Below are 20,968 nucleotides of genomic sequence, written 5' to 3' on the forward strand. Positions count from 1 at the left end.
GGTATACCGAGTTCTATGCTAAGTACGTCACTATATTGTTGTAATAGTTAAATTGGATGTAATACAACTTTGAGTGTTGAGATAAAACTAGGCACATCTAATTATCTTTTACTTCTTGAGATACAGTCATAGTTTGATTTAGCCTATAACTGATGAATCATTAATTATAATTGGTTTTATAGTTTACTTGGATCAAAATGATAAGCTTGAGTCCAGTTTACTAATATGTTGCCAAACTGTGAAATTACTGATTTTGTTAAATTTATTGACATAGATGGATCCAGTTAATAATGAAATGATACAGTTAATTAGCTATAGCAGAAACTGACAATTCTTTATTTTATCTCTCCAATTGCTGAAAATTAACAAATTAGATTAATTTTTATACGCTTTTTATGCTGATTCACTAAAAATATGTACATCATTTTAATACGTGTGAAATAACATCTTTGTTTTTAACAATTCATTTCTAATCTTTACAAATGATTTAATCTAATTGTGAACACGGAAAATTCCTGAAAACAAGAGACAAGAATACGTGTACAAAATAATATTTTTTTGGTTAATGATTTTGGGGTTACGATCTCTTTGTAATTTGATCCTCTGATTCTATCTCCGTAAGATGTAGATTTGTTGATCCAAGGGCCGTCGAGGCTTGATCTTGGATGAACAGTTGTAAGTTTCTTCAAGGGCCTTCGTAGCTTTGATCTTGAAGGTTGATGGAAGTTTCTTCAAGGGCCTTCGGGGCTTGATCTTGAATTGGTGGAAGAGCGGATCTTCAAGGGCTTTTGGGCTTGATCTTGAAGAACGGTTGGTTTTCTTCAAGGGCCGTCGAGGCTTGATCTTGAATGAACAGTTGGTTTTCTTCAAGGGCTTTTGGGCTTGATCTTGAAGAATAGATGTGTGGATTTGTTTGTTGATCCAAGGGGCCGTCGGGGCTTGATCTAAGGATGAACAGTTGATGAATGGATCTTCAAGGGGCGTTGGGCTTGATCTTGAAGAATGGGTGTATAGGTTTGTTGAGGTTGTTGATCCAAAGGGCCGTTGGGGCTTGATCTTAGGATGAACGGATGATGAATGAATGAACACTTTCTTCAAGGGCCGTCGGGGCTTGATCTTGAATAATGGTTGTGTGGATTTCTTCAAGGGCTTTTGGGCTTGATCTTGAAGGTTGATGGATGAGCGGATTTGTTGATGTTGTTGATCCAAAGGGCCGTTGGGGCTTGATCTTAGGATGAAGGATTTGACGAAGAACGAAGAGTGCTTTCTTGATCCTTCGGGATTTTCTTGAGAGCTTTAGAACTTTAAGGCTTCAAGGTTTTGGTGTGTGTAGAGAAATGTATTTGTGAATTGGTCTTGGTGTGTGTTGAGGTTGTTGATCCAAAGGGCCGTTGGGGCTTGATCTTAGGATGAACGGATGATGAATGATGAACACTTTCTTCAAGGGCCGTCGGGGCTTGATCTTGAAGGAGGATTTGACGAAGAATGAAGAGGGCTTTCTTGATCCTTCGGGATTTTCTTGAGAGCTTTAGAACTTTAAGGCTTCAAGGTTTTGGTGTGTGGGTTTGTTGATGTTGTTGATCCAAAGGGCCGTTGGGGCTTGATCTTAGGATGAACAATGAACACTTTCTTCAAGGGCCGTCGAGGCTTGATCTTGAATAATGGTTGTGTGGATTTCTTCAAGGGCTTTTGGGCTTGATCTTGAAGGTTGATGGATGAGCGGATCTTCAAGGGCTTTTGGGCTTAATCTTGAAGAACGATTGGATGTGTGGATTTGTTGAGGTTGTTGATCCAAAGGGCCGTTGGGGCTTGATCTTAGGATGAACGATGAACACTTTCTTCAAGGGCCGTCGGGGCTTGATCTTGAATAATGGTGGAAGTTCTTCAAGGGCCGTTGGGGCTTGATCTTGAAGGAGGATTTGACGAAGAACAAATAGTGCTTTCTTGATCCTTTGGGATTTTCTTGAGAGCTTTAGAACTCTAAGGCTTCAAGGTTTTGGTGTGTTCTCTTCCAATTTGGGAGTAGAGAAATGTATTTGTGAATTGGTGTTCTTTCCTCTTGATGGAGAAGCCTATTTATAGGCTTTGAGAGTGAATCACCACCACAAAATTTTCCCACCCAAGCACTATTACCTAATTTTCCCACTTAATGCAATATTGAAATTGAAGTGGTCTAACAAATGGCCTAATTTTCCACTTAATGCAATATTGAAATTGAAGTGGTCTTCTTTATGGCCTAATTTCCCACTTAATACAATATTGAAATTGAAGTGGTCTAACAAATGGCCTAACTTTCCACTTAATGCAATATTGAAATTGAAGTGGTCTTATTTATGGCCTAATTTCCCACTTAATACAATTTTAAACTTGAAATGTGCTTGCTTTGTCATTGCCCAAATGAGAAAAACTTGCTTTGATCCGTAATGGATTGAAATGTGCTTACCTTGTCATTGCCCAAATTGAGAAGAAAAACTTGTTTAATCATCCAAGGGTATTTCTTCCTATTTTGTTGAGTCACATGCCATGTGTACAATTTGTACGACACATGGCATATGCCATGTATGCCCTAACACGTCAAAACTTTAATACGTTGGTGAACATTTGTTTCACCGAAATTTCGATGTCTACACTAATATTGTTATATGACATATAAATTTCCATGTTAAGTGTATCAGTATGTTGTTGTGGTAGTTTATTATGATATAACTTTAGGTGTTGTCAATAATAGTTTGGTTTGGGCTATAACTAATGAATTTCTTTCTTTCAGAATATTTCAATTGTGATAAGCTTTGGATCTATGTTTTTAATATTTTTTCTTAGTTTTGGAAAAGTATTTGGGCAAGATGATTTTCAAGTTTCTCTTTGTACAGTATTTTAATTGTGATACAAGTTTTATATCTGTGTTGTAACATCTCACATCGTCCAGGAGAGTGATCCTTATATGTATATTCCCATCTCTACCTAGCACGAGGCTTTTTGGGAGCTCACTGGCTTCGGGTTCCATGGGAACTCCGAAGTTAAGCGAGTAGCGCCTAAGAGCACTCCCATGATGGGTGACCCACTGGGAAGTTCTCGTGTGAGTTCTCAGAAACAAAACCATGAGGGCGTAGTGGGGGACTAAAGCGGACAATATCGTGCTACAGTGGAGTCGAGCCCGAGTTGTGGTGGGGCCCGGGGCCAGGATATGACAATTTGGTATCAGAGCTTTGGTGGCCACAAGGAATCCAACAGCGTTCTGACAGAATTCACAAAAGTAGGATTCACCTTCGGGTGTTATATCTTAGTAATTGTCCTACTTGACTGCAACTAGACGTTCTTATTGCTCTGAATGTGTACTTATACACTTAGACTCGCACTAGCATCATTTCTTATCTAGTATTGCTAGTGATTCGGTTTTTATTTATTCGTAATTTTATTTATCTTTTTAGTTTCTGCACTGTGCACATGGTTACGTCACTCTCACGTGACGACCAGCACGCCCTCCTTAGGATGGGGTGTGTCATGTGTTTTTCATTTCGTGATGATTATTTCATAGTCAGCGGAAATACAACAATAAACTGAATATAAACTGACTAAACTAAATTTGATATTTTATTTGTCTATTTATTTTTATCAGCGTTCAAAATCAATAGTATAGTGAAATTCCTGTTTGATAAATTGTTGGTTGTTCCAATGTTTATTTTAAACTTTCTGTAATGGCTGTTTGCAAATTTACAAAATTTGTATTTAATTTCAATAGCTTGAATGGAAGACGCAATTTCAACACCCGTCAATCAGTTACAACGGTATAAAAAGGTAGTAAAAATTAAAGTCCCCTTGTGTATAATGTGGAGACTGAGAATTCCAGGAACGACCGATAAATATATAGGTTTGCACGGTACAGTGGTTGATGAAAAAGTGAGCAATCATTATTTAATGATCTTAAGTAATAAACATTTAGTATTGCTCATAGAAAATTTGTTAATCCTTTCAATGCATATGATCTAACGTTTGCTTTGTGTAATAAACACTATCTAGGATCTGTTTGTCATCCTTAGACATTACTTGATTTTGTATTGTCAAATGGTATATATTTTCATACTCACTGTGTCCGTTAGTATATGGATTTTTTTTTATAATATTTAGTGTTCTATTCTTTGTATTACATTTTTTAATACTTAAACAACTTTTTAAAGTATTAATTAAAATAGTTAATTGATAGTTATAGTTTGCCTATGCATATTGTTGCTTAGTATTTATCAAACAACTTTATAAATTTATATGAGTTTTGTTTCTTCATTGTTAATCTACTGCATAATTTGAGTTTTTACATTCTTTTGAATATTTTTCATATTTGACTTGCAAGATCAGTGTCATTGTACACCTTTCCACAACTGTTTGTTTTGTCTTTCTCCCTCCCTCTGTGTAATTTTAGTCAAATTGAACTAATTTTTTTAACTTGAGATTTAACTGAAGTGCTAAGAACTTAGTTAAATGAAAGTGTACTTTGGTTTGATGACATTTAACCATAATATGTCACAAAATTTTCAATCCCGCAGCAATGCGTGAGTCACACTTCCCACAGCAATGCACGTATCACACTTTCTAGTTACTACCATATACCACATGTTCAAGGATATGCAAAATAAAGGAAGTTGTGTTTCAAGGTTGAGGAACCTTGCACGTTTTTTACAATAAAACCCTTCAATTTTCATCAATCACCAAGAAAAATGGTATTGAAACCTTGACTTGATATATTAATTTGCACTCAATTAAAAAAAAACCTATTCATGAGATTTGGAGGGTTTTAACAATCTAAACGACCATGTAATCATCATCTACGCATAGATGATGCAATCACGAGAGTTTCTATATGCTTTCACATTTTTCAGACTTGTACATTAATGATTATGAATTTTATTTATTTTGAACTCCTTTAAAAACCATATTCATAAGGGTTTGTATGGTTTTAAAAATTTGAACGACGATTTACACATATTCAAAGCGTAGAGGATGCGATCATGAACATTTGTATATTATTTTTTTCACACTTTTTCGCACCTGTAAATTAATTATTATAATTTTTTAATTTGTTTTGTAATATTTTAATATCACTCTTTGCCCATAGTGTCACATCACGGCCCAGGGCGGACCACTTCCCGGGCCTACTCCACCACCGTAGCACGATATTGTCCACTTTGCGCTTACCATTCCCTCACAGTTTTGTTTTTGGGAACTCACGAGCAACTTCGCAGTGGGTCACCCATCCTAGGAATGCTCTCGCGCGCTACTCGCTTAACTTCGGAGTTCCTACGGAACCCGAAACCAGTGAGCTCCCAAAAGGCCTCGTGCTAGGTAGGGATATACATATAAGGATCACTCCCCTGGGCGATGTGGGATGTTACACATAGTATATTATAAAAATAAATAAATAAGGGTTTTTCAACTTTAATCCTTACAGAAGATTGAAATTTTATAAAAACTTGGTGTAAGATTAGATATTGATTATAGCCTCTTAATGTGTCCTTAATTCAAATTAATTAATATTTATTTTATTTAATGCCTCCCATTAAATATTTAAATTTACCAAAAAATAGTTTTTAAAATTTATTAATTTTATTTAACATTCTTCAAATTTGAAAGACTCAATTAATGTACCTAAATATATGTACCGAAATGTTAGTATTGAAAAATGAAATATATTGAATTAATATACCCAAATGTTAGTACAAAAATGTATGTACCTAAATGTATTATAAAAATTTAATGGACCTAAATGTGTGTGTGTGTACCGAAATGTATGCACTAAAATGTTAGTACTGAAATGTATGTTCTAAGATGTATTATATTGAATTAATGTAACTACGTGCGTGTATCAAAATATATATGTACCGAAATGTATGTACTTAAATGTATGCACCGAAATGTATTATAATGAATTTAATGTACCTAAATGAAATATCAAAATATATTGTATAACAAAAATTAGTTATCTAAATGTTTACAACAAAAAGGATTACGATGAATGGAATGAAAATTATAATTATAATGAAATATAATTAATACATTAAAATAAGGAAGAAAAAGAGAAATAATTAAAACATTAAAATATAATTAATAAATGAGGTAATTAATGTATCATGGGTCTAAAATTAGATTTTGATCTTACTTATGGTTTTAGTCTAAAAGTCATTTTTGCCAAGGATTAGAATGCAATTTCCTATAAATAGAACTCATTTTTTTTTAATTTATACATAATAATAATAATAATAATAATAATAATAATAATAATAATAATAATACATATTTAATATTCAATATATACATATACACTATGGCTATTGTATTTTATAGTAAGTTTTTTTTACTAGTTTAAAAAATTAAAATCATCAAAATAGCATTTTTTTTAACGTGTCGAAATGGGTTACCCACGTGTCACCCTCATGTAAACCTGTAACGGACCCGTTATTAACGGGTTCTTATCGTGTGATCCGATAACAACTCGATTAGTTATCATGTTTGTAGCAACTCGTCCCTAATCTTACGATTTTATTAATTTTAAAAGAGTGAATTGACAAAAATGCCCCTAGAGACGTGATTGTTGACTTTCCTTGACAATCATTTGCTGATGCGTATGAGCTATTAGTTTATCGTATTCTTGAAGTACTCGATGCTACGAACGCGTGGGCGCAAACGGAATCGAAATCGGAGTTACGACGGAGGTTTTAAATTATTTTAATAATTTTCTTGCCGTGGGGCCCACACCCAAACCAAACTTACCTCTCCCTCTCTTCCATGTGGCATTTTCTTTCCACACACTTCGGGGACTCTCTCTCGTCCCGTCCGGCTCTCTTTCTCTTTCACTCTAACTTTCATTTTCTTAGCTTCACCATGTCGGAGCACCACCACCACCACCCTTTTGCCATTTTTCATTGAGAACAACGCAGGCCACCCCGAGTTAGGAAAACCTTGACACAAATCCAAGCTCAAACCCAGGCCAAGGTTATATTTGCCTCTCTACCACTGTTCACGATTTTCCTGAAATATTTCGGCAAAGATAACGCTTTAAAGCTTTTCAAATCTTTGTAAATTATGTTTAGGAGTATGATTAGCATGTTTTTGAAATATTTTGGCACTATTTGAATGTAGAACACCGCGGGAGAAAGTTTCCCAGTTTTCCGATGGACATCCAGTGGCTTTTGAGCCATTTTTTGGTCAACTCCGGTCACGACTTAGTCCCATTTAAGTATATTTCGAATCCTTGTCTTCCTAACTTCATTTTGGCTCTTAAATATTTGATTTTTGTTGAGTTTTGAAACCGTTATGGCTATTTGAACTTTCTCGGCTAAAATTTCCAAAAACGGACCTTCTTCTTCACTGGGTCTGGCGGGAGCAACCCGCAAGCCCAAATGGGAGAGAAAAAAATGATAAACGTAAGATCCAAACCTAGATCCGAATTGAATCGGACCCAGCCTAATTCCGAAATGGATCTAGAATATTCCTACAATATTCCCTAAGTTGACTTTTTTCGAAATTTTCTCGAACACCCTCCTAGGCTAATTTCGATACCCCGAGTCTGTTTTTGACATCCATTTAGTGAAATTGTAAAGTTTTAATGTAGTCAACAGTCGGGGCCATTCGATTGACTTTTTGGGGTTGACCGTTGACTTTGGGTTAACTTTTACAAAAATTTCTCGGGACCCTTCTTAGCGTATTTTGACGTACTGATTCCAAATCCGCCATCCCTTTCTTCAAATTCAAACATTTTAATTAAGTTTTACTAATGGGCCTCTATTATGCTTAGGTACGATTAGCATCGGCGATTCGTATTTGCTCGTTCGAACGGCTACAATTTCGCAAGTGTCTATGAGTGGGTCTTTGCTTTTAAATATTATATATATATATATATATATATATATATATTGTGGTTTCCATTTATATGTTTGAAAAAGAATTTTTCTACGCTCTGTCGTGGTTAGATTAACATGTATAAGAATTAGCGTATTGACAAAATTTATGAATTTTTTGCTATGTCCTATGGGATGTGCATATGTGTATTATTATGGATGCCTTATTTGTATTTACGGTCATGAATAGTATTTCATTGATTAGAATTATCAAATTATCGACTTACCATTACATGATCACATTTACGTTATCTGCTCATCGCGTGCTACACTGATGTTAGTACTTACCCGAGCCAAGGCTAGTCTTCACGTGTATGTTCACAGCAGACCGTACGCTCACTTTGGATCCATTGTAAGTGTCAGTCTTGCCCTAGATTGCTATAGGCAATTAGGATTCGTGTGTGACATGCTTAGTGCCAGTCTTCACGTAATTGTAGTACTAAAGCGTAAATCATTATTACACTCAGTCCTATTCATGTCAGAATATTTCTGCATGAGCTCATGTGTCAGCATATATTGATGAGCACTCGATATTATATGTTTGTTTATGCAAAATAGTGTGATTATTGGATGTTATATGTTTTATATGTGAAATACTCTGACTTACCGTACTTCTAAAGTATTATTGTTTACAGTAAGTGTTTTATGCTATATGTTGTATATTTGGAAACTATTCTTGTTTTACGGTGAGAGGCTATTACATTTTCGAAAAAGTTTTGAAAAACCTTTATTTTTAAGCCCACTCACCCTTGTTTTACGCCCCTCCAGGTTTTAGTGGCAGAGCTTCTATATCAACAAGGATTCTTGGCAAATCTTGGTATAGGAGATTACCTTCGATGGTATAATTCTCATTCTATTTTTATTTTACTTTACTTATGCTCTAACATCACATGTGAAATGGGTTCATTCCCGCTTACATGTGCACTCTTGCATTTAAGCACTTTTAGGTTTAAATTTATTCACATTTTCCACCTCATGACTACATTTTATGGCTTCATCACCTTCCGCATGTCGGCATCACAACTCGATTTGGAGTCCAAGTGGACTTTCCGGGTTGGGGTGTTTCAATGTTAACCCAAAATCGTTATTTTCTTGTCGTTTACGTGTCATGTTAACATGGTTAACAAGAAATCGCCAGATCTAATTAGAAGGGATAGAAGAACCCTTGAAATACCATGATTCTAGCAAATTTGCATACACCCTCCCCCACTGCTAGTTAGGGTTAACTAAAGGCCTCCTTTTACTTGCTTTCCCTCTATAGTTACTAACAAAAGCATATTTTCCAAAACTCCGCAACGGGCTAGTGGCTCAAATAGTTAAAAGTACTAACTATTCACCCAAAGTTTAGTGTTTGATTCTTCCGCAGTCGCACAATATTTTCTGCTTTCCAAAAAACTGAGATCTAATATGCATCCCCCTTCTGGCTTAAGAAAAACAATAAAAACATTGCCAATTGCAACAACCATTTCACGTTAGACGTTATTATCACACATTTTTCAATAATGCATATAAAATCCACGTATCCAGCATATATTTTAATATGAACTAATATATTTTTCGTAGTTTTAGCGAAGTTGTCAAATAATAAACATATGTATTTTTCACATACAATACCCGTTCCTTATTTTACGAACTAGAGTTAGGGGCTAATAGGTTATAAATATTCTTTGTTGCCTAAATTTTTTAGCACCCCGGATTTTACTTACCAATGTTTACAGTCCTACTACACTAGAAGGTTTAACTTTATTATGTTAAATGACTAAAAATTTAGTAGGTTTTAAGCAGGATATTCAGACGAAAAAACAAAAGGAAAACACAAGAGAATTGTTATTATTACTAACTCTAAAGAAAATTATTTATCATACACTTTCAAATAGAATAACATTACAAAATGTGAAAAGCACAAAAACTAAAGGCAACCCGTGATGAGCAAACATAGTACAAAGGCCAAAAAACAAAACTAAATTAAAAGATGCAAACTCAAACCTTATATCATGCGCATGCATATTAAATTGGAGAAAATGGAACTTTTCCCTCAACTCACTTGAGTGGAACAATACTTTTCAAATAAGTAAGAGCTTGGAAATCTACAACCCTATTGAGAATAGGAGGAATATGAAGATACTTGAGATTTCCAATGCAAGAATTGTAAGTGGTGGCTCTTCCATCGGAGGCAAGCATAAGAAGCTCGTCAGTTTTCCAAAATGTCAATGGCTTCTCAATGCCTTGTAAGGGTCCAACAGTTAGGAGTTTTGTCCATGAACTCTTAACTCCGTCATAGTCGTTCATTACCCATATTTCAGATAATAAAGAATCACCACTTTGATTGTAACGAGAGCAAAAAGAAGCAAGAGATTCATTACGAAGAAAAATATAATAAAACTTAAGACTGTTTTCTCTCCTATAAGGCAATTGTATTCTATGAAATATCTCATCACCTAAATCAAATGAAAGTACGTATTCCTCGCCATCCGTTGCATACCAATAACAAAATCCCTTCAAGTACACTGGACAAGAACAATGATAGGTTTTACTTGATATATCAATCTTGATCTCTTTCCAAGAGTTAGCAGTTGTGGTGTATACCTCAGCCGTATGAGGATGAGCAATACGATGATAATATGTTCGCTCATCATCTGAATACTCACAATTTTCTATAATTTGCACAACCTTGTATTGTTTAGCTTTGCAATCATAGCCAAACCCCAATGCTCGACATCTCGTTTCCAATTCGAATTTTCCCTTGGGAGGGGAAGGTAGAAGAAGGTATGAATCGGGAAGTTGCCTAAATTCCCCCGTGGCAGGATTGCATAAAAGACCATTTTTCCCTGCTGTTACACAGACAATCCCATTGCAATAACCGTAAATCTGTACAAAATCATGATCTTCCAATGGAAACGGTATATTTAGATCCTCAACATCATAATGAAGGCTGTGCTCATCACTGTCAATTGAAAGATTAATCATGGACCAGAAAATTTCTTGTTTCCAACTCTTGTCCGGGAAAACTTGAGCCTGAGAACGATTGAATAGGATACAAGTGGAGGATGAGAGTTTGTTGTCCACGGAATTGCTGAGGTGTTTGGTCATAAAACTTGGCCTATTAATGAGAGTGCACCAAGAGTTGCGTATGCATTTGAATCGCATCAGAGACTTGGGCGGCAACCTGGATAGAATTTCGACAACCCTATCTTCAGGAGTTTCACTTTCACGCACCTGGGACATTTCGGTTGTCTTGTTCCACATGAAAGCTTCACACCTCTATGTTCACAGGAAAGAACACGACCAGTTGGAGAGACAAACTAAATCAAACTCCAAGTCCACAAGGCCTGGTAGATCAGCGGTTCAATTACTTAACATATTTACTACTAAGATGCCAAAATCCAACAGTACTAAATAAACTTGGAGTTCCACAACCACAACATATATAGCTACCAAAGAAAACAGGACGATCCAATCAGTTTCGATTTTTACGGAGGATCATATGTTCAAATTTTACTATTTTTAATTTTCTTATTGATACACAAATAACCAATCAACTTTTTCTAATTCTACGTTAAATTTACAAAGGAAGGCAAATATACATGATATTTGTATATGGATCAGCGTGTAACATCACATGGTTTCAATTAACTAAGAATCACAACTAAGAAAGGAAAATTCACATATTCATACATGACTTTTAATTAATTAAGTCAATTTTTTCAATAAACCAATATCTTTTTGTCTCTTCTGTATTATTATTTATAAACGAACATGTTGGTTCTGAATACAACTAGCTCACCACATTTCTTCGACAAACATCCTCAAAGACCAACACCACATCCGCAAACACCCTAACACAGCTTCCCATTCACCCCCAATTTCTGAACTTCATTATAGACCGATATCTTTCTGTTACTTCTGTATTATTCAATATAAACCAACATGTTGGCTCTGAATAGAACTAATATATATACATATATGTGTGTGTGTATGTGTGTGTAGTAGCAATACTAGCTAGGAGAGCTCTTAATACTGGTTTGGCGGGGCATAAGTATCGTGATGATTGCTTGAATGGGAGGGGCCAGTCTATAAACTGCGTTCAGTTGTGATAACTGCAAAGAGTGACCTCAACCAATTCAGTCATCCAGTCTTCCTTGTTGAACAAAAATGCTACTCTTATAATACTTTTCATACCACTCTCTAATAAAGATGTAATCAACATGTGTTGGTGGGCTCTACTCGGTTAGCGAGGTGGTACAAATATTTTTTGAAGAAAGAAATAAATAGGGGTCGAATCGAAGTTTAGACTGCTCATTGTAGTTCCACCTATAGAAAATATAGTTAAAGAGGAGATAGCCCATTTTTTATTCCAGTCGAGAAGACAAGCAGAGGGAAGGACCATTTTGGACCTAAAAAAGCTATTGTATGAAAAATATGGTGAGGGTAACACTACTCTGTTGAACTGGCACTGAAGTTTTGGTACCTTATTGTTGGGACCTTTGTGTATAGCACTTTCAATTTCCACCGTCATGATTTTCCCCTCCGGTTCAATCTTCACCCTTGAGAGGATTTCAGAGACATTTTGTTTCTCGGTTATGTTGCCCATAAGCTTTGATAGTTTGATGGTGGCTCGATTGGGTGTGTTCCTCTGTCCTGGTAACTTCCAACTGGCTTAAGGATACAAACCTAAAATTTATGATCAAACTTTAAATTAATTGTAATATTTGCTCATGAGTGGATGAAATGCTAAGTAGAGTGACTTGAATCCTCTGTTTGATAGAGGAAGATATTGGTCCATGCGTCAATATGTTCATAATTATATTGACTGGGAATGAAGAGTTTGAATTTATAAAAGGGGATTTCACATTCAGATTATGTGATGATTTTCCCGATATATATTCAGGTACATTAATGAAAGGGTAAATTACATTTTAATCTCTCAGGTTTAGAATCAATTTCAATTCCTTATAACATCTTTAAAACATTTCAATTTCATACATTTATTTATCATTTTATTTCAATTTCATACATCCGTTAAAAAATCCGTTAAGTGATGACGTGGCAAATATGAAGTTCCTATTTGTGCTGACGTAACTATCATATTTATGCGACGTGGTTAAACACTTAATAAAATATTTAAAATATTAAAATAATTAATTAAAGAAAAGTAAAAAAAAAAAAAAAAAAAAACCAGTTTTCCCCTTCGACTTCCCCGCCCCCTTATCGCCACCCGAGCCCACCCCCAAATCAGACACACTTCCTCTATAATCACCCTCTTCCTCCTCTCCCTCTACCTCACCTCCCACCACCACTACCGGGCCTAGAAGGCCCAGCCCAAGCCCGCCGCCGCCGTCCAGCTGGGTCGCCATGGCCTGCAGCATCTATCCCTTCTCACCTTCGTTCTTCACCTTCTCGGCGACGGGAAGGAGGAAGAACTTCCATCACCATCAGACAGAGGGCTGGCGCTGCAACCCTGCAAAAACTCAAATGCAGTTCAGCATTTTTTATTGGATTTGATAGGAATTTGAGGAGCTGGATTGGAAATTGAATGTGAGGACTTTGATGGAGGAGTTGATATACTAGGTGTAGGGGATGGCATGTACGGTCGACGAGTTGATGTTGATGCTCTTAATGTAGGCTTGGGTGGGGGTACAGTGGGTCTGGAAGTTGGTGTTGAAGATCTTGCCGTAGACCTTGAGGGTGCGTTTGTTGCATCGGACTATTTCGGACTGGACTAACTTCCGGGACTAAGCTAGACTGTCTTGGCTTGGACTAAGCTGGATAAGAATAATGAAATGTTTGGTGTACTATCGGACTAAATCACGGACTAAAATATTTTACTATTATTAATACATTTTTTTATCTTAAAAAAATAAACAAATTACACCTATTTTTATTTGACTCTCTCTCCCCTGTCTCTTTTTTTCTTTGTTCATTTGCTCTGGTTCTTCACGCCCAGATTTGCTAAACTCAAACCAGAAAAAATAAAACCCATATCTTCTCTTCTTTTCATTTACTTTCTCTTGAATTCAAACCCATATTTATCTTCTTTTAATTTACTTTTCTCCTCAAATCAAACCCAGAAAAATCCCCAAATTTTTTTTTCAATTTGCAGAAGCTTCGTCAATCATCGGATCTGCAAATCGACGAACTTGAGCTCCATTTGGTCCAAAGGGTCGAGCTTTGGCTCCTCCCTGGAACTGAAAACAACCCATTTCTTGATCCTTAGAGGGAAGTTTTGGGTTGTGCAAGAAAGTGAAGGAAGAAGACGAGTGCGAGTGAGAAAGAAAAGGGTAGTGTTGATGGTGAGGGAGAGAGAGAAACCGTCCATTTCTAGAGAGAGAAGGGAATAGCCAAGCTCATCAGACAAAGATCTGGGTTCTGGGCTTTGGGTTCTCCGCGATTCGAAACGAGCAGACGAAGAACTGGCAATTCTGGGTTCTCCACGATTCGAAACGAGATGACTTGATTCTGGATTCTAGGTTCTCTGCAGTTCTTGGTTGGTGGGTGTAGGTGATGTTGGCGAACCGAGCAGACGAGGTCTTAGCAATCCCATGGTATTTGGGGGGTCTCGCTAAGACCTCCTAGTGACGGATATAGTCCACGCGAGTCCGGCTTTATCCCATTAAACTTAGTCCGTGTAAGTAACAAGCACAGGACTACACTAATGTGTAGTCCAATCCAGTCCAGTGAGGGTTAAGGAGCTCAAACAAACGCACCCTGATGGTGTAGAGGATCTTGAGAGAACTGTAGATTTAGTTGCAGGAGTTGTCGATCTATTTGCGGGAAGTGTGGTTCGAGTTGTGGGAACCGTAGATTTAGGGCAGAATTTATGGACTTGCTTAACGGCAAGGTTGATGATGGTTCCGAGATCAGACATGAGCCGGAGCTGAGCAGAGAAGGGGGGAGGTAGGGGTGGGATGGGGTGGGTTTTTGGATGGGAGAGGACTTGAAAAGAGGGGAGGAAAGGGAGGTGGGTCGGGGGAATGGATTCTCAGTTTTTTTTTTTTTTTTTTTTAATAATATAGTAAATTATTATATTATTTTAAATGCAGAAAAAATTATTTTTTTGCCATATAGCATAACTTTGGCAGTCACGTGGTAAAAATGTAACAGTCATGTCAGCTCTTAATGAATCAATAAATGGAAAATGTAACGGATGTATTATATTGAAATAAAATAGTACTTTAGGTATGAAAGTGAAATGTTTTGAAGATGTTATATGAGGTTGCAATAAACCTTAAACTTGAGGTGGTAAAGTGTAATTTACCCTTAATGAAATGAACAATATTGACTATCCAATCACAATGTTTGGGCCATAAATAAAAAGGCCTACTATGGGGCCTTCAAGCTTGAGACATTTGTCAAATTCAATCTTTTCAGATTATACAAAAACCTTTGGATGATTCTTCAATCAACCCAAACTGCTTTTCAACACAAAACCAATTGCTATTCAACAACCAAGCCTTCAACTCTTAGCTACAAATACTAAAGCCTTCCTACCGCCACCACTAACCGACACAATAAGCCAATTTTGTAGTAGTGTTTACCCAATGATTGTATTCATCGCACAATAGATGGTTGCCCTGATGATGTAAATTATCTGTCTCTCAAACTCTGAAAAAGTTCGCGGTGAAAGAAGGAATTGGCACCATTTTTATTTGCAACAAATGAATTTCTTATGCGATGACATCCTTTGTCGCCCTAGAAGACTTGCGCGATGAAAAACCTTTAGGCTACATTGCGCAAAGTCTATGAAATGGTCGGTGAGATAATAATGGCAAAAAAAATAAAAAGTGACAAAGAAGAAACTTTTAGACGACAAAGGTTTTCTCGCGCAAGGACTCATGTGATTCAATTAAATCCTATATCCACACCATTCTCTCCTCATTTCCTCTCATCCTTCTCTTTCCCCCAAAATCCCTCCTTTTTTCCTCCCCCAAACTCCAACACTTTCTCTCTCCCATATCCCAAATGTTGTTTCCTCTTTCCTATATTTGGACCGTCAACGATTTTTTATTCCACGGTAAGTCTCTGTTTCTCCAAATAAAGAATAAATTTATTTGGTTTATTAAATTTATTTTTTTTAATTTTCAATGTGAAGACCGTCCCTGATTTTACATTTTTATAAATTTTAAAATTATGATTTTATGAAAATGCCCTTTGAGGCAAATGCGCTGACTTTGTTTGACCACCTTGTCGTGTTATGTAAGACTTGTTTTTTTGGCATATCCTCATAGTACTCATCGCTACGAATGCGTGGGCGCAAACGAAACGCAATTTGGAGTTATAACGAAGGATATATTAATGTTTAAAGTTGGGGATATATTAATGTCACGGTGGTGATCCACCGTTCGTGCAACCATCAATGTCGATCAAACACACCAAAATACTTCCCTTTAACCCAGGAATCATGACCAATCATTCATTGGGACGTTGGGGTTCGATTTGGCAACGATTTGAAGAACTCCCATATTAGGGTTACGGCAAATTCGAGATGAATTGGAGCACTTCCTGCCCAAATTGGACTTGCCCACAGGTATAAAACTTTCTCTACTTGTTGAGATCTTCATTTTTATAAATTTTGGTAATTTTTGGAAATAGTTGGATTTTCCAACAAGTTAGGGCGGTCGATCGCCACCCACGACGACGCGTGCGGCGGCGTGTGGCCAGAAGGCCGTCAATGCTATTTTTAGGTTAAATTGGATGCCTTGAGTTCAGTTCTGATAATCGTATGATGTAGGTTGATGTTTCGAACCTAAATTCTCTTCGATACGTTGATAGGACATTATACAAATCGATGATCCGATCGTTGAATTGTCATCAAAATTTAATAAATTAGTATTCGTAATATTTGAGGAATGTAGGAACTTATGGATTGGGAATCCGAAGTACGGATCTTCCTGGATTAGATTTGTAAGTTCATAAAATAAAACGTTAACCGCCACTTGGTTTTGGGAATTGGCGGAGATCTGACTGTTGGATTGTTCCAAAACTTTAGTATGTTATTCTAGAAACATAATGTGGATCTTTGGAATCTACGGATCAGAAATCTGATATGTGTATCTCCCGAATCGAGTTACGTAAGGTTGTGGACCCTACCGTCGATATTTGACCGACAGTTGACTTTTGGTCAATGGGTCTCAAATCATTCTAGATCATCCTTAGGGATGTGTTTTATGTAAATTACGTGTTCTATCAGTAAAAATTCAGAGATGTGATTTGATAATTGTTCTAAGCGTCGATTGTTCGTGATGCCTGGAAGTTTGTGCTAGGGAATTGTAGCCCGGGCTCTAGGTGAGTAGGCTTTTGGTTTTCTATATAAACGTATGTATGCTTTACGTTTTTCCCAGAAATTGTTTTAAATGAAATGTGATTGAAATGACATGTCATACTTGCATTATATTTTAGTATATCCATTAGTGTAGTTATGCATAATGTTGCATGATGATGCGGAGGCCCAGGTAAGCTACAGGTGAGTACATTATGATGTTAGTGGTAATGATGGTAGTGTGTATGATTATGATGAGTGGCATTTAGTGATTAATATCCTGCACCCGGGCATTAGTGCTTCGCCTGAGGCCATGGCCTAGCCTTCATGTGATCGTTCACCTCCCGCACCACATGCTCACCTTGGATCCAAGGTAGGTGCCAGCCTGTCGTACATATCACATTTGGTGGTTCCGACTCATAGGTGACTTGCGATACTTCGCACAGCCTTCACATGATCGTAGCAATTGAGCGTATTTATTTACACCTAGCCTGTCGTACAGACCACATTAAGTGGTTCCGACTTGTGTGCAGGATTTGATTGATGAGCTATGGACTCAACCGTACAGGACACGTTAGGTGACTCCGACTGATATGTCATTTTATATTGATTCATTTCACCTGGCTTACTTATCCGTTGTTGAGATGATTAACATGGCATACACCTGGTTTCACTCCTCTCAAGCATAGTTCTTATATATGTTTATAGTATTATTTTCGGAGAAATTATACAGGTTTTACGGTGAGGGGTTATTACTTTTGGAAAGATAAATAGTTTTTTTTTTAAAGCTTTGTTTTTACCCAATCACATTTTCTATTTTGCGCTCCTCCAGGTTTTAGCTGTTGAAAGTTCGTATCGACGAGGATTCTTGGCTAATCTTAGTATAAATAGCTACCTCTGAGGGTATGATCTTTACCCACACTACTGTACTTTACTTATGCTCTGACGACACGTGTGAAGTGGGTGCATACCCACTCACCAGCGCACTTTGATATTTAGGCACTCTTAGGTTTAAATTTATTCACATTTTCCTCATAACTGCACTTTATGGCTTCGTCACCTTCTAGGTGTCGGCCAACACAGCGTGATTTGGAGTCCTAGTGGACATTCCGGGTCACGGTGTGTCATTCAATTTATCACATATTTTGTGGGTTTGCAAATATATGAAAATCATAATTTTGTGGATGTCACGTGTTAAGGAAGATATCTCAGATTGATTATGTCAATATTGTAATTTGATATGTAGTTATTCACTTACTTATTTAGTCTGATTGTCCTTGTTTATAGGCATCAGTATAGGACTATGATTGCACAGCCTCCTTATATATTTGTAACCCTATCTTTATCGTATATAGAAAAGAATTCAGCAGATTACCTTTTCTATGATGGTACCAGAGTACTGATCTGGGAATAAAGCAAAACACAAACCCTACCCTAGCCAACGCAGCCATGGGTGAAAAATCAGAAACACAGTCAACCTATTCAGGCATGACCTCACACCTAAAATGGGACAACCCTAACCATCCACTCCACCTTCACCATTCGGACCAGCCTGGTGCAGTCCTTGTACCGCAGCAATTGGTGGAGGACAATTACAATACATGGGCTGAGTCCATGACCATGGCATTAACGGTCAAGAACAAGCTCGGTCTCGTCGATGGCACAGTCAAGAAGCCACACGAAGACAAACTTGAAGAATTGCATCAATGGAACCGATGCAATAATCTGGTGAAGACATGGCTTTTAGGGTCGATGTCCAAGGAAATTTCAGGAAGCGTCATCAACTGCAAAGATGCTCGACAAATGTGGCTTGACTTGCAGGAAAGATTCTCTCATGTGAACATCGTCCAACTATTTCACATAGAGAATGAGATTCACGGCTGCGTACAAGGTACCATGACAGTAAGTTCCTACTTCACCAAACTAAAAAGTCTCTGGGATGAACGAGACGTATTATGTGCGATTCCGGCATGTAGTTGTGAAACAAAGAAGGAGATTGCTTCGTACGTTGAAACACAAAAGACCATGAAGTTTCTCATGGGGTTGAATGATTCTTATGCCACCGTTCGCAGCAACACTCTTCTCCTTGAGCCATTGCCCACAGTAAACAAAGCCTACTCATTGGTTCTCCGCCATGAGCGACAGGCGGAAGTTTCCAGTGGAAACAACAATATTTCCCAAACAGAAGCTGCGGCATTCACCGTGAAAACAACTAGCCGCGAAGTCGAATCAGAAGACGGTGCACTTCGATGTGGGAAGTGCAACAAGATGAATCACAATACTAAAAATTGTCGTGCTCATCTCAAATGTACCTTCTGTGGATGGAAGGGTCACTCTTATGATTTTTGTCGTAAGAGGAAAGCAGCTGCTGAGAGTGAACAAAGTCGACCTTTCTCCTCCAAAGGCAATCAAGTTGCAACTCACGACAAAAGGAAAGTGATGCCTAACTTTCCTTTTTCTCAGGAGGATTGTGAGCAAATTCTCCAGATGCTGAGCAAGAACAAATCATCTTTTGCTAACCAAGTGGGTAATTCTTCAAATCATGAAGATCTTTCAGGTAAAGCTTTTTCTTTCACACGTAATGGCAAGAAAAATGTGTGGATTTTGGATAGTGGGGCCACAGACCATATCGTTTGCAATCCTTGTTCCCTCACATCTTCCAGATCCGTTGACAACCATACCATTGAATTACCAAATGGCTCATTTGCTAAAGTCACTCATATTGGACAAGTTGTATTCTCTCCCAACCTTGTCCTTGATAACGTTTTGTGTGTACCACTCTTTACGTTAAACTTGATATCAATCAGCAAATTAGCCTATGACTCATTATACGTCACAATATTTCTAAACCAATTTTGTGTCATGCAGGACCTACGCTCGGGGAAGATGATTGGGATGGGAATTGAACGGGAGGGACTTTATTATCTCGATCCACCAAAGAAAGGAACATGCAACACCGTCAAAACCCCACCTTCTAACCTTTGGCACCAACGTCTTGGGCATCCATCACATAAAGTCTCTATGTTATTTCCATTTTTCCAAAATAAATCTTGTGATTCAAATAAATGTTTCATTTGTCCATTGGCCAAACAAACGAGATTACCGTTTTCATTGAGTTCTATATCTACCAAGTCATGTTTTGAGTTAATCCATGTTGATATTTGGGGTGGTTATCAAGTTGCCTCCATTTTAGGTGCAAAATATTTTCTCACCATTGTTGACGATTACACTAGGAGCACCTGGCTTTATTTGATGAAACACAAATCCGATACAACAACATTTCTTGTCCAATTCATCCACATGGTAGAAAATCAATTCAATGCTAAGGTCAAAATGGTTCGAAGTGACAATGGTCCTGAGTTCAAACTTTCCACTTTCTATAATCTCAAGGGAATTGTTCATCAAACTAGTTGCGTCAACACACCACAACAAAATGGTGTCGCTGAACGTAAGCATCGACACTTGCTCAATGTTGCTCGAGCCTTACTTTTTCAAGCTAACCTTCCTAAACGTTTTTGGGGGGATGCCATCTTAGCTTCTGCTTATCTCATAAATCGCACACCCACACCCATTCTCCATGGAAAAACACCCTATGAACAACTGTTTCACAAGGAACCCAACTATTCTCACTTACGAGTTTTTGGATGTTTGTGTTTTGCCTCAACTCATGCACAAAAGCCTTCCAAATTTGACCCTCGTGCACGTCGTTGCATTTTCATTGGTTATCCATATGGTCAAAAAGGTTACAGATTATTTGATCTTACCCTCCAAAAGGTTTTTGTGTCACGGGATGTTATTTTTTTTGAAGATCAGTTCCCCTACCACA

General features: G+C 37.3%; 2 protein-coding genes across 2 annotated transcripts; one reads left to right on the forward strand and one right to left on the reverse strand.

The window, feature by feature from the left end:
- Positions 1 to 9,926: 9,926 nt before the first annotated feature.
- Positions 9,927 to 11,132, reverse strand: LOC125479983 (F-box protein At1g11270-like). Its single transcript, XM_048590168.1, has one exon. The coding sequence runs from the start codon at positions 11,130 to 11,132 to the stop codon at positions 9,927 to 9,929; it is 1,206 nt and encodes a 401-aa protein (XP_048446125.1).
- Positions 11,133 to 18,591: 7,459 nt separating this feature from the next.
- Positions 18,592 to 20,048, forward strand: LOC125479925. The gene is made up of 2 exons (XM_048590089.1): positions 18,592 to 19,699; positions 20,011 to 20,048. Exons 1-2 carry the CDS (start codon positions 18,592 to 18,594, stop codon positions 20,046 to 20,048), a joined length of 1,146 nt encoding a protein of 381 aa, XP_048446046.1.
- Positions 20,049 to 20,968: the final 920 nt, after the last annotated feature.

The sequence above is a fragment of a genome, unplaced genomic scaffold, assembly GCF_019419815.1.
Source record: "Pyrus x bretschneideri cultivar Hongxiangsu unplaced genomic scaffold, Pyrus_bretschneideri_v1 Contig30, whole genome shotgun sequence".
Lineage (NCBI taxonomy): Eukaryota > Viridiplantae > Streptophyta > Magnoliopsida > Rosales > Rosaceae > Pyrus > Pyrus x bretschneideri.

Excerpts from the sequence above, each read along its gene's own strand:
- LOC125479983 (XM_048590168.1), bottom strand. The coding sequence starts at position 11,132 with ATGTGGAACAAGACAACCGAAATGTCCCAGGTGCGTGAAAGTGAAACT.
- LOC125479925 (XM_048590089.1), top strand. The coding sequence starts at position 18,592 with ATGGGTGAAAAATCAGAAACACAGTCAACCTATTCAGGCATGACCTCA. Across the intron at positions 19,700-20,010 it reads AAATCATGAAGATCTTTCAG|GACCTACGCTCGGGGAAGAT; the intron begins GTAAAGCTTTTT and ends TGTGTCATGCAG.